The sequence below is a fragment of the Urocampus carinirostris genome, chromosome 5, assembly GCF_059441175.1.
Source record: "Urocampus carinirostris isolate Australia breed hairy pipefish chromosome 5, RoL_Ucar_1.0, whole genome shotgun sequence".
NCBI lineage: Eukaryota > Metazoa > Chordata > Actinopteri > Syngnathiformes > Syngnathidae > Urocampus > Urocampus carinirostris.
The window spans coordinates 36,085,274-36,106,961 of record NC_142353.1 but is presented as its reverse complement, the minus strand read 5'-3'; the positions used below and the strand labels follow the sequence as shown (position 1 = coordinate 36,106,961).

Sequence of the window (21,688 nt, the reverse complement as noted above, 5' to 3'; positions counted from 1 at the left end):
GTGTCATCTATAACATTGGTCTAGTGATTAGGACTCAGCACTCTCACCTCCGCGACCCGGGTTCGGTTCCTGTCACATCCAATGTTTTGCAGTAAAACCTTGTGTTTAACGCTCACCCAAACTTTGAGTTATCTCTTAGGTTGAAAAAAGTGTGTTATCCACGAATAAATACAGTACAGTAGCTGAAGTGTAAATACAGTAGCTGTATTTTTTAAATTTTACTTAAAATCCAAGAACTTTTTTTTCACAACAGAAATGCTTAATTTTTTTTTACCAGTAGCAGCAAGATGGCAGACAATGATTTAAGTTCCCTCAAGATTAGTCTTATGTTAATTATGATAAATGCAAATTTCTTAACATCAATATACAAAATAAACGTTTAAATAATAGTCCATATATATTTTGCTAATTATTTAAATGAATATTAATGTGTTTTTTTAATTAATTAAGTCTTTCACTACTAGGAGGCGCTAATTAATTCACACTGTCCATTTAATAATTATAATAATGCATCATAATGGGAATTTATTGATTTAACATGGTACAGTATTTCATGAAGAACATTATTAGCATAATAAACACTATGGTCGCTATTATAACTCCAATATTGTAAAATCTCATCTCATTAGCTGCACCGCTCATCCTCAGTAGGGTCGCGGGGGTGCTGGAGCCCATCCCAGCAGTCACATCGGGCAGGGGACACCCTGAACTGGTTGCCAGGCAGTCGCAGGGCACACAGGGACAGACAACTCGCTCGCTCATTCACACCTTGGGAAAATTTGGACCAGCCAATCCACCTGAAATGCATGTCTTTGGAATGTGGGAGGAAACCGGAGTGCCCGGAGGAAACCCACGCAAGCACGTGGAGAACATACAAACTCCACACAGTAAGTCCGTAGCTGGATTTGAACCCACACAGGAGGTTCCCGAGACCTTAGAACTGTGTGTGTATTGTAAAATGTGGCGTAAAAATGTTTTCCATAAATCGAATATTTCAGAAGGATGACATTAATTCTGTTAGGAATTGTTGTTGCCAATACTGTATAGATGCAGATGACCATATGGGAAATGGTGCCATCTCGTGGCGAAAGGTATTTTGAGCTGTATGTTGTTTTTCAGGGAAATATAACTAATATAGATAATTGTTGATCATATGGGAAATACTGCTATCTAGTGGCGAAAGGTATTTTGAGTTGTATGCTGTTTTTCAGGGAAATATAACTAATATCTATAAGTGTTCTAGTATACCCTTATTAAAATGTAATTTCGGGGGAAACAATGGAGTCGACTCACACGACGTTAGAACACATTAAAAAGGACAAATGGATGAAAATTCTTACTTTGTTTTGTCCGAGAGTTGTCGCGAGAAATGATGAGTCGTGTTTTTTGTTCCATTATGCGTTCAATATATCTTTTGTTCATTTTTTAAACAAAATAACCCATCCTTCAAATACTTTAGTGGCAAAAATATATCAGTTTGTACAGCACCGAAAATATTAGTGACACACGAAACTAATTCACAATTGGATCTGCCGCCTCCTCCCGTCATGCATTGCGGCACATCAACAGACGCATGCGCGCTTGGTTCGCGCAATAGCCCTTCGTTTTCAGTCACTGTCCGACGTCAATGAATAAAAATATGAATCAAAATGATCAAAAATGCTTCGAGTAGTTTAATAAGTAGGATTTTGTATCCGGAAAGGTCACAAGTGAGTGAGAATACAGTCGAGGAATAAAAAAAGATAAAATATGGGTCTCGTGATTAAAGCTAAAAGATTAGCTTTGTAATTAGCTTCATTATTCCATTTAAAAGAGAATGTACCTTCTGTCTACTGTGATCGCCTCTTTGGTTTTCTTTTTTCTTCTGAAATGGATGAAAAAGAGACGTTACTACACCGATCTCAAACGACTTGACGGGAAAACTGTTCTTATTACTGGTAAATGACAACCCACTTCTAATTGTACTATTTGTTGTTTTTAATGGTCTCATATAACATTTGTAAAATGTTGATACCACTCAAACGCCCATGCTTTTTTTCTGACAATAGATCATTGATAAGATAATTTTCACTAAAAGTAATCTCCATTCGTTCTCTCTCTGTATCTTGATTATATATTTGTGATTTGCAAGATGACATGTGACCTTTTTCTTTCTTAGTTGTAGGAAATAATTCGATCCGCTGAGAGTAAGAGTCCCGACTCCTAGGCTTTGATGGAATATGAGCTTGCTCTGTCCACTCTACGCATCGGCCCGGTATTGCAGTACCTCCGGGAACGGTGCTTTTGCAATGATCGCAGCAAGGCTTTGGGCTAGGACCTTAGCTTGGCCTTTTGGCTGAGAGTAAGTGTCCCGGCTCCTAGGCTTTGTAGCGTATTATGAACTGACCGATAACGGATAATGGATAATGAATAACGAAGATAGATCAATAACCCTTAAAAACCCCAACCCCCCCCCCCACCCCCCCCCCCCCCCCCCCCTTTAAAGTCAAGTCACAGAAAACCTTCTTAGGGCCAGATTTGGTCTGTGGGTCTTGACTTCGACATACAGATATAGAAAGCTCATTTGCTGGTAATCTAGTTTAGGTACTGATAAGTGTATAGTTTCCTTAGGGTGCTGGTTAAATTCCGAGCTCAAAGGACCAAAATGATAAGTTTATAGTAGACGCTCAAAATAAGGAGAGAAGATATCAATGGAATTTGACAGGCAAAGGTGAGGACCCAAACCGCTGTTAGAAATTCCAACCTGTTCTAAAAGCCCTTCCCTGGGCCCTTTCTCTTTTACTAGGTTACAAAAACAGATGCTATGAAATGATCTGCATTTATATGGCGCTTTTCAAGTCAATGAAGATCAATTTACCCATTTACACAAACTCACACACCAATAGCAGCTATGCAGCCATACAAGGCGCCAACCTGCTTATTGGGGGCATTAGGGGTTCAGTGTCTTACCCAAGGACACTTCGACATGTAACACGGAGAAGCTTTGGGATTCCAACCTGCAATCTCTTGATCCCAAGACGAGCGCTCGACCTCCTGAGCTAATAGATCTGCCCTATTGAGTGTGGAATTCAAAGAACAGCAACATTATTGGCCCACAGTGACAATAATGTAAACGGTGCATATTAGTCAAAATAACAAACAGCAGTGAGGTATAATAGTCAAGTCATGTTTATTTGTGACTTCTTCATCACAAGGAGTCTCAAAGGGCTGCACAGACCACGGATTATTGCAAACCACAGACTATTATTACACAACCCCCTGATCTGAAACCTACATGAAGGCGAGGAAAAACTTAAAAACCTCAACATGGGGAGAAAGAAGAAACTTTGAGAAGGGACTGCACATGAGATAATCCCCCTTCCAGGATGACCAGGCTGCAACAGATGTTGCAATAGCAAATAATACACAGATAAAGCCATCAATTCAGGGGATTGTAAATTCAAAAGATGGGAGAATTTCAATAAATTGTTCTATTTTCAATAATAGAATTGAGTAGGATACAAGAGATGTGTCTTTATTGTCATAGATAACAACGTAGTGCATGTTGTTATTAACGAGATTAGACCGGCCACTCCAAGGTAAACATATAATAAGATAAAAAAGATATAGGGACAGATAGGCAATATTTAAAAGATAGTGGCCTCAGCATACAAATGCACATCAGAAAATAGTGCAATGACATTACTGTTCATGAATAATAATAAAGAAATAAAATAATGTAAACTTCATGCGAAAATGGCATCACTGACAATAATTGGTTTTCAGGCAAAAGACTAAAACTTAAGTTTTGAAAAGAATAGAATAGAATATACCTTTATTGTCATTGTTACAACATGGGTTGAATATATTGTGACAACAAAATTGGACGTGGCACTCCAGTACCACATTTTACAGTGAGGATAAAAAAACAAAGAGATAAAGGAAAAAAGATGTTGCACTGTCCTTGATTGCATAGGCTTTGTTTTCCTCCGGAGGAGGGTGTATGAGGGGGTGAGGGACAGACAGAGATGGCCGGATCCAACTAGATGTTTGATCTTACTGTACACACGGTCCAGTGTTTTTTCCCCTGGTTGCTCAGTCCACGTATTGAATGAATTTGGGAAGTACAGTCCTTAAGCATGCCGATAAAAGCTCCGTCGGGGTGTGCGAGCTGCTGTTTATTGATAGCAGCGGGCAGGAAATTCAGCGCTATGCTAACGTTAGCATCCGATGGAACGGTTACTTTTATATTTCAAATCACAAGTTAATTCGTGTTGATACCACATAATGACTTTGTCAAAACAACCCCTAGTTAGTGAATAATTAAAACACTTTTTGTGCAATTGTGGCCTTACTGTTTACAGATTTCTCCTGCGATAATGACCTTACCAACATTGGAAGACTTTGTGGGAAAAATTAATGGAAAAATACTGAATCTCAAATTTGTATTGTTTTCAATAATGGCCTTACACAATGTCAGTTCGGCCATTATTGCATACTAGGTTATGTATCTAGTTAAGGCCATTATTGCATACCACCATTGATATTAGGGAGTTTAGAATAGCAATAATTCCAATATCAAAAACCTAATGAAAATAGAATTGAGACAGTCTCCTTACTTCAGTAGTTCAATTTTCACATAATGTTAACGTTATGAATATATTTGTTTCTATGGGTGTAACCAGATTGAAGAATAGCTCTGCCCTCATTCAAAGTATTAACCTACACTTATGCTCAAATTGTGGTTTAAACATTGTTTAATCAAACAGAAAAATGCATGGCTTGTCTTTTTTGTGTATTCTGTGACTTCCACATTTGACCTAAAGCAAAACTCTGTGTCAAGCCCTGTGCATGTCGCCAGTCTCTCCCAAGAGAAATGCTCATAACTGAAGCGATGATGCAATCTGATCATTCCAGTTGAGACTAAAAAGGCTTCATGCAATCAGTTGGCCTCATATGGAACATGCACAATGTATAAAATGGTTGAACGTTTACAAATTCCTCTCATGTGTCCACGGCAGGGGGGAGTTCCGGCATCGGTAAGGAGACAGCTATAGCTTTGGCGATGAGAGGCGCCCGCGTGGTGGTCGCGTGCCGGGATACGGAAAGGGCAGAAAAAGCTGTACGGGAGATCAAATTCCGCAGTCGCAGCCTGGCGGTGGTCCGCATGGAGCTGGACTTGGCCAATTTACGTTCAGTGCGTGACTTCTGCAAGAGTTTCCTGCAGCAAGAGAAGAGACTGGACATCTTGATTAACAATGCGGGTGAGGCGGATTACTAACGGACTGAGCGAATTTTTGAAGGCAACATCTAAAAGTAAAATCTTCAGTCACAAAGTCCACATTTTCAAAGCAGATACAGTGGTACCTCTTCTTACAAATTTAATTAGGGTCAGCAGTGACGTATAGAGAAGTGGTTGTAAATCAAAACACTTTTTCCCATTGAAATGAATAGAAAGGTGATTAATCCGTCCCAAGGTTATCAAATGCAATCAAACTCCCATTAAATAGCCTGTGACTGCCCTGGAGACACAGTACACTCATGAAGTTACTGTACAGTAAAAAGCTTTAATAAGGGCTAAATGTGTAATATTCGACCACTAGATGGCACTGTTTTGTCTGGTACGAGCGCCGATCCAAGAAGGAATTCCACATTGAAAAACAAATACAAATTTCTCGACCTATGGTTTTTTTAATAAAAATGAACATTGGTATAGGGCAGCACGGCGGCGCAGTGGTTAGCGCTTGTGCGGCACAGTTCATGTCATGGGAACCTGTCGTGGGTTCAAATCCAGCTCCAGACTTCCTGTGCGGAGTTTGTATGTTCTCCCCGTGCTTGCGTGGGTTTCCTCCGGGCACTCCGGTTTCCTCCCACGTTCCAAAAACATGCATTTCAGGTGAATTGGCCGGTCCAAATTGTCCCTAGGTGTGAATGAGCGAGCGAATTGTCTGTCCCTGTGTGCCCTGCGATTGGCTGGCAACCAGTTCAGGGTGTCCCCTGCCCACTGCCCGGAGATGGCTGGGATGGGCTCCAGCCCCCCCGCGACCCTAATGAGGATAAGCGGTACGGCTAATGAGATGAGAACATTGGTATAATGTATACTATATCTATTAGAAGTACTACTGTATGTGAATCCCTTAACCAGTAGGGTCTCAGGGCACCGTTTCCCGTGGTGTGTCTTGGGCAAGTACAGCCTGGTGGCACCCATCCAGGCCAACATGTTTCCACTCGTTCTCGAACCAGGGCTCTTTCGCGTGTTAGGCGAATGTGCTAACCACTGCACTTCAGAAACACAAATCAACAGGGTTGGGTAGGGTTACTTTAACTGGATTACTTTCAATTACTTTTGGATTACTCCAATACCAAATATGCTAATAAAAGACAAAATAAACTAACTATGAATAAAATGATGAATCACAACACGTGGTAAGCTTTCTCTCCTGGCTTTGATCTCTTTGATCTCCGGCAAAACTAACTAAAATGCGACAGAAACAAAATGAAGGTAAATCCAAACAGCTTGCCAACATCATTTTTGATTGAGATTGGCCATCATGTTTAGCTTCTTCCATTTTCTAATGATTGCTCCAACAGTGGACCTTTTTTCACCAAGTAAATAATGGTTATTCTTATATTTGAAATCACGAATTAATTAGTATTGAAACAACCTCTCGTTAGTTATAGTTGAAACCCTTTTTTGTGCAATTGTGGCCTTACTGTCTACAGATTTGTCCTGCGATAATGGCCCTACCAACATCGGAAGACTTTGTGGGAAGAATTGATGAAAAAATACTGAATTTCAAAATTATATTGTTTTCAATAATGGCCTTACAGAACAGCTTGCCAACATCATTTTTGCCGTTCCATGTATTCCGTTACTCCCCAAGCCTGCACAAAATTGAGTCATTTTATTCATATTTAGTTTCTTTTGTCTTTTATTAGCATATTTGGTATTGGAGTAATCCAAAAGTAATTGTGAGTAATCCAGTTGAAGTAACCCTACCCAACCCTGGAAATCAATAAACCCGAAGTCAATTGAAGCATTTTATACATTGAATTAACACGTTAGTTATAACTCTAGTCTCGATTTTATGCGCCTTAGAATCTGGTGCGCCCTATGGATGAAAAATATACGAAAAAAGACTGTCCTTTCGGGGGGGTGACTTATAAATTGGTGCTGAAATTACGGTATTTGATACGAAAGACAAATCGTATTATGGAACGCAGAAAGACCTCAGTGAAAACGCCTGACTCTTGTATAAATTGTCCATATCTCAGCCATGCCAGGCGTCCTGGACTGGACGGACGACGGCTTCAGCATGTGCTTGGGCGTCAACCACTTGGGCCATTTCCTGCTCACCAACCTGCTGCTGAACCGCCTGAAGGAGTGCGCCCCCAGCCGCGTGGTCACGCTCACTTGCTCCAGCTACAAGTACCAAAAACTGGACTTCCAGGACCTCAACTACAACCTGCTGCCCTTCTTCACCTACTGCCGCAGCAAACTGGCCAATGTATACTTCAGCCATGAACTGGGCCGCCTCACGCAAGGGAAGGGCGTCACTTCCTACGCTGTGCACCCTGGTGAGACCCGGCGGTTATTTCTGATATTCTAAATCAAGGGTCGGGAACCTTTTGGACCCAAGGAGCCATAAATGCAAAATATGTACCAGAGCGTATATTTTAAGACAAAATTATACAAAACTGACAAACCCGTTCTGCAGACAAAAGCTAAGTCTTCCGCCATTTTATTTCACTGTGATGTTTGATGACTATGATCAAATGTATGAATTTATGGGCAGCATGGCGGCGCATTGGTTAGTACACGTGCGGCACAGTTCTGAGGTTATGAGATCGAACCTTCCTGTGTGGAGTTTGCATGTTCTCCCCTTGCTTGCGTGGGTTTCCTCCGGACACTCCGGTTTCCTTCCACATTCCAAAAACATGCATGTCAGGTTGATTGGCCGGTCCAAATTGTCCCTAGGTTTGAATGAGCGAGTGAGTTGGCTGTCCATGTGTGCCCTGTGACTGGCTGGCAACCAGTTCAGGGTGTCCCCTGCCCAGGGCCTGAAGATAGCTGGGATGGGCTCCAGCAACCCCACGACCCTACTGAGGATAAGCAGTGCAGATAATGGATAAATGTATGAATTTATGATAATACTAGAGCCTTTATCCCGTATCCATATAACATGGAAAATTTGTCTCCCACAGTAATTTACAGCTGCATTGTTTGAGGTGTCCCTAAAAAGTTTAAAATTACATATTTTCTCTGTTAAGTATATGTTAACAATGCACACCTGCGTTCAAATAGCCTTTATATATTCGTTTTTTCCCACCCTGCCTATTTGCTGTCATCTTACTTTTATCATTGGTGTCCCAGCCACTCAGCGCATTAGACTGGATGAAAAGTGGGCGAATAATGAGCCATAGGTTCCCAACCCCTATTCTAAATGCTAACACACGTTAAAAGCTAACTGCTCCCCCTCCCGTGTGATTTTTCAACAGGTTTCGTGCAGAGTGAGTGGCCGTGCCACTTTTCGTTTTTGTTCCGGGTTCTCATGCGGGTCCTCATGTGGATGTTCTCCGTGACCTGCGAGGTTGGCGCCCAAACGGTCGTTTACTGCGCCGTGTCGGATGAAGCAGCCAGTAAGGGCGGCGGATACTTTGTGGACTGCCGGCCCGCTACATTGCGACCGTTCGCTCGAGACGCCGGAGTAGCCAAGAAGCTGTGGGAGGCCAGCGAAAGGCTGGTTAAACTGGCATGACGCTTTTTATTTTTGTATTAAGTTATTTTAACTTATTCAGTCGAGCAACTCAAACCTTTAGTTTTTAAAAAGCAGGCATGAAATTCTCCCACCTTTCGAAGAAATTTACTTGTTTGAAGTCAAAAAAGGTGACCTATCTGAATTGTGAAGATGCAAGAAGAAAACAGGTTGAGGTGAGTAGAGGGGGTCATAAAACCAATTCGTTTTTAACATGCGAGACAGTAGAGGTGTAGATGTATCTCTAGACTAGTTGTTGGCCTGTTTGGGATAAAGCTAGCTGTAGAACATAAATCACAACAGAAAGTAGGCAGAGCATAATTTAACCTGCTTTCATGCAAGCAACTTAAGGCTAAATTTAGCCAAGATAATAAACTTACCAATATTTTCATGCCTGAAATAGGTAAAGGTGCTAATCAGTGCTCCCCAACCTTTTTGAAACTGCGAACTGCTTTTTTATGCTACTGACAGTTTTATATGCATTACTAAAATTAGAACTTATGTTATTACTATGTTATTATGAGGTTGCATTTATTAAATGCAGGGTCAAAAATGGCTCAGTATACCCATAAAACATAATGCCTACTAGAAATCCCAATGGCCAATCACTGGTGAGCTATTTTAGAGCCAGTCTGTAGGCACCATGTTGGCAACGCCTGGTGTATACCATATTTTCTGGACTATAAGGCACACTTAAAAATCCCAAATTGGCCAGAAATCTAGAAATCCGCCTACCAGACAGGAAATACCAACAGGAATAGGACCGAGTCGAAACCCACGTCTTGCGGGGCAGAAGTTTGTTGACGGGCTGACAAAGGAAAAATGAGAGCACTGAGCTTAAAAAGGCAGAAAGCCAATCTGTCAATGAGCCGCAGCCGGTGCCACATGGGCTGGGCCAATTGGGCGCCATGGCAACCGTGACAATGTAATTACATGCATCTACACATGTATATACTGTAATTTGTGTAAATATTTTATTATTTATCAGTTGTATGCATAATATAGAAAATGTTTTTTTGTTTTCAGCAAAGAAAATGTTGCCTGTATCAAATATGATTAATCTGCTCTAATTATATCTAGTATAGATACAAAGTTTTTTTCAATATGTTGCGTCTCCGCTTTCTACTTTTCAGTTAGGAAAATAAACCATTCTCAAATGTCAACAGTCATTTTATTGAGAACACCTTTTAGCACAAGTTGTCCAAGCAAGAGCAGAAAAATACCACGGCAGAATACAACAAAAGAGCACGAGCCATCGTATCGTACAGAAGAAACACAAAAAAAAAAAACAGGCCGGGGACAACGAATGAGATGCAAGGTAGCGCTGTAAACACAAGTTAACGGATGGCAAGCGAACGCACCACCGTCGAGTGGTAAGAATGGGAATCTGCTTGTGGGTTGATTTTTGTGCTTGCCGGGTTTACTGTGTCTGCTTTTTGTACAAAATCTTCACTATATATTCATCTGCATTAAATCATCTGGAGAGAAAAATAGCTCTATATAATTATAGTATATAATAAGCGCTTGTAATCTGGATGTGGGTCCTCCAAAAATGTGGTTTAATTCAGATTTTGGATGAGAAGGATGGTTGGGAAACATATTTTGGGTAAGTACCTAAAATGTCCTTTTAAAAGGCCCAAGTCGCCGATTAAGGAGTAATGAATCATATGAACGATTATGGATATAAAAGGGACTTTTTAGTGATCTGGTTGGTTCCTTTAACCACTACGGTCGAAGGTGCACCATTTCCGGTGGTGTGTCTTGGGCTAGTACAGTCTGGTGGCGCCCATCACTCTCCAAGGCAACATATGTTTCCTCCCGGTTTCAAACCAGGGATCTTTCGCGTGTTAGACAAATGTGCTAACCACTGCACTACGGAAAATCTCAGTAGAGTAAATCTTAAATTAACCAATTTGAATCTCTCTCTGAACGAGTTCAAATGAAATTTCATGGGATACAAGTTCCTCTTTGGGGTTTCACTGTTATTCATTATTTTGACTATTACATTATTGTCACTATCGGCCAATTGTTTTGCTGTTCTTTGATACACACACCACGTAGGACTCATCTGTTTTTGCAACCTTGAAGATTTAATAAAAAAAGAGGATTTGGAGCTTGAGAAAGGAATGGACATTTTCTTATCTGAGAGCTGTTCTCCAATCCTTGCAAGTTCTAAATCCATTTATGTCTTCTTGCCTTATTTTGAGTGTTTTAAACTTATTATTTATACTGTAAACATACCAAAGTACACTCTGTTTTTTGTGTGATTAGAGAAGTCCATAAACAAGAAAGGTTTGTGATCCTTGTCCTGACAAAGACCAATAATCCCTAAAAGTCTTACATTCAAGATCAATAAAACATTTGGAAAAGTACCCTTTACCAATTCGACCTCAGCCTTTCTTGTTGATGGACGATACTCCCTAAAACAAATGAAACAGGAAAGGTTATGCAGAAAAATGTCAAAAATTTAAGATTGCAATCTGATTATTATTGCAATGTTATGCTAACTGACAAAGTGGCTAATGTTTGCTAAAGAAACATGGGATTAAATGCGCCTTTTCTACTGGACAATGCCCCTTTGAATGCCACTTGGCCCAATTTAAGTCAAAAATATAAATAGATGAACATGATTAAAACTAAGAAAACAAACAATCAAGCCCCTTTCCTTTCAACTGACTGAACACTTTTTACTTAAAGATAAAAGACAACAAAAAGAGATTTACTACCCAAAATGTATTATTATTTAACTACACGCTTAAAATTGATTTTTTTGGCAGTTTTTCTTTTTGGCACATGACTCAATCACGTTAAAAATATCAATATTTTTTCAATGGGAAGACACCAGTCTAAGATGATCCCCTAACCCTCACGGAAAAATAAATAAAATAAAAAATTCAGTATGTCACAAAAGTGAGTACCCCCCTCACATTTCTTCAGATAATTCATTATGTTTCATTGAACATCACTGAAGAAACATCGCTTTGACACAATGAATTAAAAGTATGTCAACAAAGGTCTTGGCTCCCTGGAAAGATATCCTCTTGTCAGATGAGACAAAGATGAATTTATTTGGTTGATTTGCTCAGGTGGTGTGAAGCATGTGTGGTGGCAACGAGGTGAGGAGTACAAAAATGTTTGTGCCGTGCCTAATGTCAACCATGGTGTTGAGAATGTCATAGTTTGGGGCTGCATGAGTGCAACTGGAGTTGGGGAGTTGCATTTCGTTGACGAAAACACGAACTCAAGCATGTACTGGGAAATATTGCAGCAGAGAATGATCCCCTCCTAGCAGAAACTGGGTTGCAGGGCAATGTTCCAGCCTGAGAATGACCCCAAATACACTTAAAAGATGACCACAGCTCTTCCAAATAGGCTTAGGGTAAATGGGGATGGACTCGCCAAGCATGTCTCAAGATCTAAACCCAATAGAATATCTATGGAGCATCCTCAAGCGAAAGATGGAGAAGCACAAGATCTTGAATATCCCCTAGCTCAGTCATGTTGTCATGAAGGACTGGAAGGGTATTCCAGCGGCAATTTGTAAGGCTCTGGTGAAATCCATGGCCAAGAAGATTAAGGTGGTTCTGCAAAAATCATGCTGGCCACACAAAATATTGACACTTAAGGAACATTCACTTTAGGGTGTATTCACTTTTGTTTCCAGGGTTTTAACTACTATTGTTGTGGAATGTGGATAATAACTAATGATAAGTATGTAAGCATCTGGCGAAGGTCGTGGGATGACTTTGTTACAGGAGGTCACAAGCTGATATGCTTAGTGAGCCAGGGCAGGCGACCTTCAAGAGATATCACGACTTGATTTGAGGACACTATAAAGGCCAATGTTGAACATCTGGAACTTTGAACGTATCCTGAATGCAATAAAGAGTGTTCCCTTTTTGCCGTATCTTCTCTCTGCGTATATTTTGGGGCATCGCCCAACGACATTCTCTCCAAAATAAGGTTACATTTTGAGTTTTTCGAGGGAACAAAATAAATTGTCACTGCTATATAAGCTTTACACAGACTACATTTCATTATGTCTGAGCGATGTTTCTTCAGTGTTGTTCAATCAAACAATGATAAAATCTCTACAGAAATGTGAGGGGTGTACTCACTTTTGTGACATACTGTAAAGTACCCAAAGACTTGACAATCGGGTTGCGAGCATCAAAGCTAACATACAGCATAAGAAGCAAATTACAAAGTAAACAAACGTAAAACAATGACTATATCCAAGTATAATGTTCCACTTAATAGCCACTGGGGTACATGCTTTCTTAATAAAAACAAAACAAGTCCTTAAACTAGAAACCACTGGCATTGATCATTTTCGAGGTACAAATGACATACTGTATACAAATATGTGATAATAAGTAGAATTCAATAGAATAAGGACTTTACATAGTGTTTCCAGTGCAGTGACATAAGTGAGGCCTCACAAATGAGTGTTTGTGTGTTTGTGCATGCCAGGAAGATCCTGTCAAAGTCTCGACTGGTGACGCTCTTGAAAGTCCCTCGCCATCTTCTTCCTCCTTTCTGACAAGATGAACGGAGATTCCTGCACATTCGGCAAACAAAACATTCCTATTCAAACATTAACACTGAGCTAACCAAACAGACTTAAGCACATGACCTCCATAAAGGCGCTAACGTCTTTTTATTTGCTTATGGATTTCTGGTTCAAAGATGGCGGCAGACAGTGACATTTATTTCTGCACTAAACCAACCTCTTCAAACAGAGGTGTTTTTCATATCATTGAAAGTCTCTGGCAGAATGCCAGGGTTTAAATGGTCCCACCAGGGTCTCATAAACTTGTATTATTAAAAATAACAAAAATATATTTAATATAAATAAATGCAAAGGTAATCAAAATCACTTTCATGTATCTCATTATATAAAAGATTGCAAACGTCATGGTGTGCTTGCTCGCACCCTTTGTCCTCTCACTTGTTTTCGGTTAATTGGTTGATTGTTTAATACAGACGCTCCCCTACTTACGAACATTCGAGTTACGAAAAGTGGTAGATACGAAAAAAATTTGGGGGATGTCAAAAAATATCTGGACATTGCTGTAAGTAAAAAAAAAAAAATTGTGCAGCTTTTTCAGAGTACAAGACAGTGCTGTAGTGCTTCTTTCCGCCACTACCGGCGTGTGGTAATGCTGAAAGAGGTCACCCAGCATCTACACCGAAAAAGAAATTCGCTTCCTCCTCCTAGTTGTGTGTAAACATTCTATAATGTATCTCCAGCGCGTTAAGAACTTTGACAATTTTATTGTTTAATATCTTGTGCATCCATTTAATATGGTTGATGTAAAGTGTAAAGAAGAGGCGAGCCATTTCTTTTGAAATGAAAGTGGAATAAGAAACCTTGAGGCGGTTGAGAAAATGGTTGGATCGCTTTTTTTCTGCCACTTTTTACCACGGAGGAGGACCTCTTGAAGCACATTCTCCAAAAGTAAGTAAAACTCAACTTTATAGAGTTGTTTTTCGGGATTCTGTGTTGCATGATTTTAAAGTTGCTTAGTATGGACAATTTTAAATGAGTTAAAAGTACACTAATGAGTAAAACAAATACTGTAAAGACTAAAGATAATATATTTTTTAACAATTCTACGTTTTCACTCACAAATCAAGCAAACTCTTCAATTTACATATGTGAATTAAACAGCAGGGGAAATTACAATAATCCCTTGTTTTTTTTGTGGAGTTTGCGTTCCGAAAAAGTTTCAGTGATTTTCAAAACCCGCTTAGTAGAAACCTTTGGGAGTTTATTTATTAAATACTCTATTAATTATTTATGGGCGGCATTAGCTCAGGACGTAGAGCGCTCGTCTTGGAATCAAGAGATTCCCGGCTCCTCCGTGTTATATGTCGAAGTGTCCTTGGGCAAGACACTGAATCCGTAATGCCCCCATTAAGCAGGTCGGCGCCTTGCATGGCTGCATGGCCGCTATTGGTGTGTGAGTGTGTGTGTGAAAGGGTAAGTGTGAAGCACATTGTAAAGCGCTTTGGGAGGTCTTCATTGACTTGAAAAGCGCTATATAAATGTAGACCGTTTACCATTAAACATTGAAACCAAAAAACGAACCCAATTTACAAGCTCAAGCATCTATTTAATAAATAAAAGTACTGTACTTCATAAATAATTTTTCACAAATAATGTTTCTACTGTCAAATTATAATTTTAAAAATAATCTTGCTTTTGAAATATATATATATATATCGTTGAAAATAATTTCAGGACACCTTCTTTACTTTAGATGATATTTCGTTGCTATCATGTGGACGTTATTGGGAAAACACAAATGTAGCATAATGCTTCTACCCTTCATTAGTATGTCAGGAAGTCCAAGTTTGTTGGTGATAGAAAGCATCTTTCGCCTTTTGGTGCTTTTGTGGTTACAAAGGCGTTTTAAAATTGGAAAGGATTTGCGTACGTAATGTAGGTTCATCAAGCTGCTTGTGTACAGAATGCAGAACACAATGCACAAAGAAAATCCGCAAAGTAGCGAAACAGCGAGGGATTACTGTATCATAAAACATTCTACAGTTCTCTTTCTGTATCATTGGAGACATTGTCAGGTCACTGGATTCTCCTCTAATCCTCAAGGAACAATGACAAGCTAATGCAATCTAGTCCTTCACCAACAACACAAAAAGACAACATCTCACATTTGTGTTGCAATCTGGCACTATTCACCACAGTATGCTTGCTGTCTAGAAATATAGGGTATACGCCACATTTTCCATAAAGGAGCCCTCATTTGCGTTTTCCTTCAGTGCAGAAATAAATATGCGTCTTCATAATCATTGTCTGACTCTGTGGTGGTCGCTATGTTTCTCAACTAAAGGATCGGGATCCAAAAGTGGGTTGTGCACCCGTTTTTAGTGGCTCACAGGCTTTGCCTTGGCAAAATAATGCAAAGAAGAAGAAAAATGTATCCGCTCGATCACTTCTACCTGTTGAGTCTATCCGCGCGTTTAAGAGAGACCACATTTCATTTTCTTGTGATTTTGTTGGTTTTATTTCCTTTGACGGCCAATGATAGTGGGTCCTAAAAAAGTTAGCGAAAAAGTTGATAACAGAGACAATGATTGAGTCAAAGAAGGAAAAGGTTGCAAAATACGAAAATGGTGTATGAGTGTACCAGTATATTCATCTTAATTAGCTACATAATTAAATCATTATTGATGTTTAGGTACAGTATATCTTGAATTTCTTTAAGAATATGGCTATTTTAAAGCAGTTATAGGGGGTTGCTTGCGATCTAGGCTTTTATGCGAGTACGATACCTAAAGTTGTTTTGGTTTTGCTGGTCATTTTGAAAGGTGAGTATATTATATTTCTGCTTTAAATTGCACAATCCTTTCACTAGATCAATTAAAAAATGTCTATCTTGTTTTGGGTCGCAGCTTGTCATTAGGAGGGAATAGTGGGTCTTGAAGTCAGACCAGTTGAGAACCAGTGACCTAGACAACTTGGAGGAGAACTGAGGTTGGTGCAGCTGAAAACGGGTTTACATGTGCAAAGGACGGCGCCGTTGACGTTCTGCAGTCAAAAGCGTCAGAGGCTGGTTCTCCACGCCGATGCCCTTCAGTGTGCGCGGTGTCGCCATGAGTGCGTGACAGGTACCTGGTTACTGCAGCGGTGCGGCGGGCGCTCCGGAGCAGTGGAAGTGGATGTTCTGCCACTTGGCCTCCCTGCGGTGCCAGACCCGGGTCTCCTCCGACTGACTGGATTGCGGTCGGCCCTGCCCGTCCACAAACTGCGTGAGGCGGATGTATGCGATGCAAGCGGCGTCTTCGCCGATCAGGTGCACGTGAGGGTTCAGGATGGTGGTGTGGATCGGCTTGTTGTTTTTGGCCAGGACTGGATGGTTGGACGGCACATTTGTGAAAATCACAGTCACTTATCAATTATACTGAAATGACAAATAAACCTCCCAAAATTGACAAACAGTCTTTTCTTTCTATTTATAGGGGCGGGGGGCTTAATAAACCCAATTATCGGACATTAACAAACTGGCAGTTAACCAAAGAGCAGACTAACAAATTAGCTAATACGTTTTCTGATTGTCTAGCTCACAATATAGACTTACAATTTACAATGTGACTATCTAATCTAAAGAACAGAGTTGACTACTGAATTGTCGGACGTAATAACAGTCTGTCTGACAAACTAGAAAACTGCCAACTGACGGACTGGCAGTGATAGGTCTTTGAGATTTCATCCTGGCATGATGATTTAGTGGTTGGCCAAGCCTATTTTGACTCTACTTCTAAAAATGGTTATAACATAGTAACAACATAGTAATAACACAAGTTGTTTAGAAATGCGTATCAAACTGGTAGCCCTTCGCACCAAATAGCTCTCCGCTTCAAAAAGTAACCCCTGAAATATACCAACTGAGTTATTATTTAACCGAAAAAATGGAGAGAAAAGAAACTAACAGATTATCTGACCAACTCGCTGAAAAACTAGGAAAAAAAGTTATTTCCATCAGACTGATTGTCTCACTAACCAATGAGCAGCCTTCAAATTACCAAAGTTGAAAAAAAGTCTTACGGTTGTCAAAGTAGAACCTGTGGAAGTCCATTCCTTCCACTAGGTTGCCCAGTGCCTCGGGTTCGAAGGAAGTCAATCCCGGGTCGCAGATTTTGCTACAAAGGGACAATAGGAGATAATAACATTTAAAAAATGTCCAGGTCAGAAAAAGTGGAAATTTTGAAGGTCGGAATCAGGGTGACTCACGCGTAAGCCTCAAAATCTCCATTGTTGATGGCTTCGATGAGCTGCTCGGTGATCTTGATGATTTCCTGTTTGCGGGCTGCAAAGGTAAAGGACAACCAATTCATGGCTTGATTTTTGAATTTAGAATATGGGCCAAGCAAATCCAGTAATCATATCAAATTTCAGTTGCGGTTAGTTTTCAAACTTCAAGTCGATTTCCACATAGACCGGACTGCGGCAAACAAACAACAGGGCACTTGCTCATCGTCAGGACAAGAACGTGTTATTTCCTCCTTATCACCACCAAGGAGCTCAACCAATGACATGCCTGCACGCCAAAACTTCAGTCTGTACTTACTCTGGGAGGAAGAAGACGAGGGGCTTTGAGGGGGCAGAGGGGGAGGAGGGGAGGTGGCTGCCGTGGCCCTAGGGCCCGGAGCATCGGGTTCGGGAGCAGAGGCGGGCGTCGGGGCCGGCTGCGCCTTACGAACGCTGCTCACCAAGTCTGTTAGCCGGGACACTGGGCGAGACGCCATCGTGGAGCGAGGGAAGATACACAATGGACTAAAAAGTCTACACACCTGACTTCTTTCAACGATTACCGTATTTTCCGCACTATTGAGGCGCAGTGGATTATAAGGCGCATCCCCCAAAATGATCGTTTGGCATATATCATTCATACATAAAGCGCATGGAATTCAAAACTAAAGTAAGAGCTACCCTGTTTATTCGTGTGTAACCTTTGTGCATTGTATATTCTTACAGCATATTTTAGTCTAACGACTGAAATGTTGTTGACCAGAATCGCATAACATAGTATGCAACGTGAATCGAATCCGGGTCACGACAATGAGAGCGGCAAAACCTAACCACTTGACCACTCATGACACAGACAAGATATGTGGAGGCTTTATATTTTATCACACTAATTTTGTTCATAGCACCAGAGAATGTTAGAGAATAGATGAATGAATGAACAAAAAACAGCACAACGAGGGAAAAAACTCTTTGGTGTATTTAATGTTAAATTGGACTTTGAAGGGCATTAAATAAATCCACGATATTTTTTGGTTGGTTATGTGTTCATAATTTACACTGTAAATAAATGGTTACAATCATGGCCGAACATATTCAACCAAATGTTAAGGCTGCAACAACAAATCGATAAAATCAATTAAAAGAGAGTATTAAAAGCGATGGCAAAAAATGTCCTCATCGATTCGTTGTGTGGCGGAATATATGCCTTACTCAGCATGATGATTTAATGCAGATCCGGTGAAAAACTTGTAGTAGCACTTTGTTCAGGCAGAGGGCGCTTCGAGACCATATTTTGATGCACAAGGTCATTTTGATCCCAATCCAAAGTTTATTAAATGGCACTTTTCAGACAAGTGCATTCCATGTACGGTACAATGAGATAACATCCAACAAAGTACTTGCGCTCTCCTCCGATGTTGTTTCTCATTTTTTGTGCTATAAGAAAAAAAGTATCTTACATATTTGCAGGAGTATAATATACATTTGTATGTATTTTTGTTTATTGTTTGACTAGTTGACAAACATTTGGACTTTTCATTGTTTATTATTATAGCTTATTTTGTTTTGAGCACTATTTTTTTTTTGTCTGTCTGATACCTCAATATATGAATAGAAACCGAAATTAAAAATGTGCGTTTTATTTAAATCTGACTCATGTTTTAATTGAAAAAAGAATTGCCGGATTAATCAATTAAAATAATGCAGCACTACTACTTACAATGCTTGGTTTGAGCTGATGAAAAAGTTAAACAAAAATTATACCAATGTTTAATAATTATAAAAGGGGGTGCGGCTTATACACGGGCGCGCCTTATACATGAGTACATACGGTATCGCGGAAATATGACATTCATAAGGGGGCGTGTAGACTTTTTGTATCCACATTTTGGTTGTTTTTCCTGTACAGTCAGTACATCTACATTGAAGGGAACTTGAACTTGTAGATAAAAAGCTGTGATTTGATTTGATCAAACGTTGCAATATCACCCAAATTTCCCATTGTAACTTAAAAACTTGGTTTTACGATTGTAAAAAAATATATATTTCAGAGCCTAAAGACCCCTTTCCGTGTTTGTGTGACGTAGCCAACCTGCTCGCCATTGTTGAGGCAGAACAGTGAAAAACATGTCAGTTTACACCAGTCCATTGACACGACTCAACATACAAATCTTTTCTTGCTCTATTCAAACCTGTACTGCTACTTAGGGGTGGGTGGATCAATTCAAATGTGAATATTATCATTACTAAGCAACTACTTGGATCGAGACAATATTATCGTCCTGGGATCGCTAAGACACTCTTCCACTACATTTTTCAAAACACTGTTTCCCTACTTGGACAGCGCAGCCTATCTCTCTCACACCTCACCCTATGCAAGTCACCAAGGCTACAGGCTGTATGCCTGAGTGGGTGACTACTTGTATAACTCCTCTCCCTACCTGGCCACTAGGTGGCTTGCTACATCCTGCCTGCCAGGCAGAGGAAACATCAAAGGGGATTTTTAAACAGCCAGATTGATCAACCCACCCCAACTTCTCTCAGAAGGTAAAAATGACAGAGGCAAATGGTAAGTGGTGGGGTGTGGACTTTTTTTCAACTACAGAAAAGGACAATTTTTGGAGTAATTTGTGTTAAACAGTGGTCTGCTACTGTGGTAACACCACAAATTTACATAAAAACACATTTTTTTTTTTTTAAATTTTACTGTGCCCTAACAAAACTCAGTAAATCCGATAGCCCTATGCCAACAGAACCAAAAGAGCTTCTGACTTCATTTTCTAAATATTATGCAATGAAAGATATCTTGGTTGTCTTGTTGACCATTGTTACACAGTGTTTTTTATTACATTGCTCTTTTTTTTTGTTTGACTCTCGAGGCTTTTATTTTTTTTCTGCAATTTATTAGTTTTTTTTTCTTTCTTTAAAGTCTATACATGGTTACCAAGTAGGGCCATGTTTAATCTCGTTGCATACAATGTTTACTACGTTGTTATTAATGACAATAAAGGCAATCCAATTACATTTATTTCTCCCGCTGTTTTGGGTCTATAATGAGCATGCATCCTGCGGTGTTCCGGCAATGGAAAGAGGTCTATTCTCCTTGCAAATGTACTGACTGTGGTCCCGCCCACTTACTCTGCATAGGGGCAACGGATGTGTGTGTGGGGGCCGAGGGGGCGGCAGTGGGGGCTTGCCGGGTCTTGGCCCGAGGCGGCGGCGATGCTAGAGGGCTTTCTCCGTCAGAAGTGAGACCCGAGCCCCTGCGCACGGAGCCCAGCAGCTCGGCGAACTTTGCAGCCGCTGAGGTGGAGGAAGGACGCAAATGAATGCAAACGTGCTTTAAAGGGACAGTGTGTAATACTTAGTGCCTCCTTTTGTTTCAGAAAACCCTTCATTAAGTTAAAATATATATTATATATATATATAATGAGCAGCACGGCGGCACAGTGGTTAGCGCGTGTGCGGCACAATTCTGAGGTCGTGAGATCAAACATTCCTTTGTGGAGTTTGCATGTTCTCGCCGTGCTTGAGTGGGTTTCCTTCGGGCACTCGGTTTCCTCCCATATTCCAAAAACATGCATGTCAGGTTAATTGGCCGGTCCAAATTGTCCCTAGGTGTGAATGCGCGAGCGAGTTGTCTGTCTCTGTGTGCCCTGCGACTGGCTGTCAAGCAGTTGAGGGTGTCCCCTGCCCACTGCCCGAATATACCTGGGATGGGCTCCAGCACTCCCGCGACCCTACTGAGGATAAGCGGTGCAGATAATGGATGGATGGATTGATGGATATATATGATAGTTCATGGATTTTTTGCCTATCATTCAATTCAATGTTTTTTTTCTTACAATTATGCATGAGTTGATAAAATTTGTATTTCTTCTAGATAGCGGACCCCATACCTAGTAGTCGCCGCCATGTTTGGCATCTTGCTGCAACGCTTTGCTCATTTTGGCGCTGGTTTTCGTTTACATTAGACAATACAGTGCCATCTCGTGGTCAAATATTACACAATGTGCCTTAAACGTCAGCCTGTTACACAAACGCCCTTGAGGGGGAGCTGCTGAGCTACGACCAAACTGCAAGCGCGGGGGTGTGAGGAGGAGGAGGATTAGAAAACGGCACAGAAAAAATACTTCCTTTTTTTAACCTTGGAAATATCATTATGATGAAAATATGATTT

General features: G+C 40.5%; 3 protein-coding genes across 11 annotated transcripts in view; 1 reads left to right on the top strand and 2 right to left on the bottom strand.

Moving 5' to 3' along the window:
• kremen1 (kringle containing transmembrane protein 1) overlaps positions 1 to 1,528 on the bottom strand; it is a 118,595-nt gene extending 117,067 nt beyond the window's left edge. For both annotated transcript variants that reach the window (XM_088335177.1, XM_088335178.1), the window contains exon 1: positions 1,341 to 1,528. In XM_088335177.1, the coding sequence (XP_088191303.1) occupies positions 1,341 to 1,422 (82 nt within the window). In that variant the 5' untranslated portion in view covers positions 1,423 to 1,528. The remainder of the gene's footprint in view (positions 1 to 1,340) is intronic.
• A 65-nt stretch (positions 1,529 to 1,593) lies between these two features.
• On the top strand, positions 1,594 to 9,898 carry LOC148366172 (retinol dehydrogenase 14). Its single transcript, XM_088336615.1, has 4 exons — positions 1,594 to 1,937; positions 5,001 to 5,243; positions 7,255 to 7,557; positions 8,479 to 9,898. The coding sequence occupies exons 1-4, from the start codon at positions 1,817 to 1,819 to the stop codon at positions 8,736 to 8,738; spliced, it is 927 nt and encodes a 308-aa protein (XP_088192741.1). The 5' UTR covers positions 1,594 to 1,816; the 3' UTR covers positions 8,739 to 9,898.
• Positions 9,893 to 21,688, bottom strand: part of camk2b1 (calcium/calmodulin-dependent protein kinase (CaM kinase) II beta 1) — a 79,043-nt gene continuing 67,247 nt past the window's right edge. For all 8 annotated transcript variants that reach the window (XM_088336606.1, XM_088336607.1, XM_088336609.1 and 5 more), the window contains 4 exons: positions 17,494 to 17,569; positions 17,308 to 17,402; positions 16,375 to 16,611; positions 9,893 to 13,296 (listed from right to left, as the gene is read on the bottom strand). In XM_088336606.1, coding sequence (XP_088192732.1) covers positions 16,379 to 16,611; positions 17,308 to 17,402; positions 17,494 to 17,569 — 404 coding nt within the window. In that variant the 3' untranslated portion in view covers positions 9,893 to 13,296; positions 16,375 to 16,378. The remainder of the gene's footprint in view (positions 13,297 to 16,374; positions 16,612 to 17,307; positions 17,403 to 17,493; positions 17,570 to 21,688) is intronic.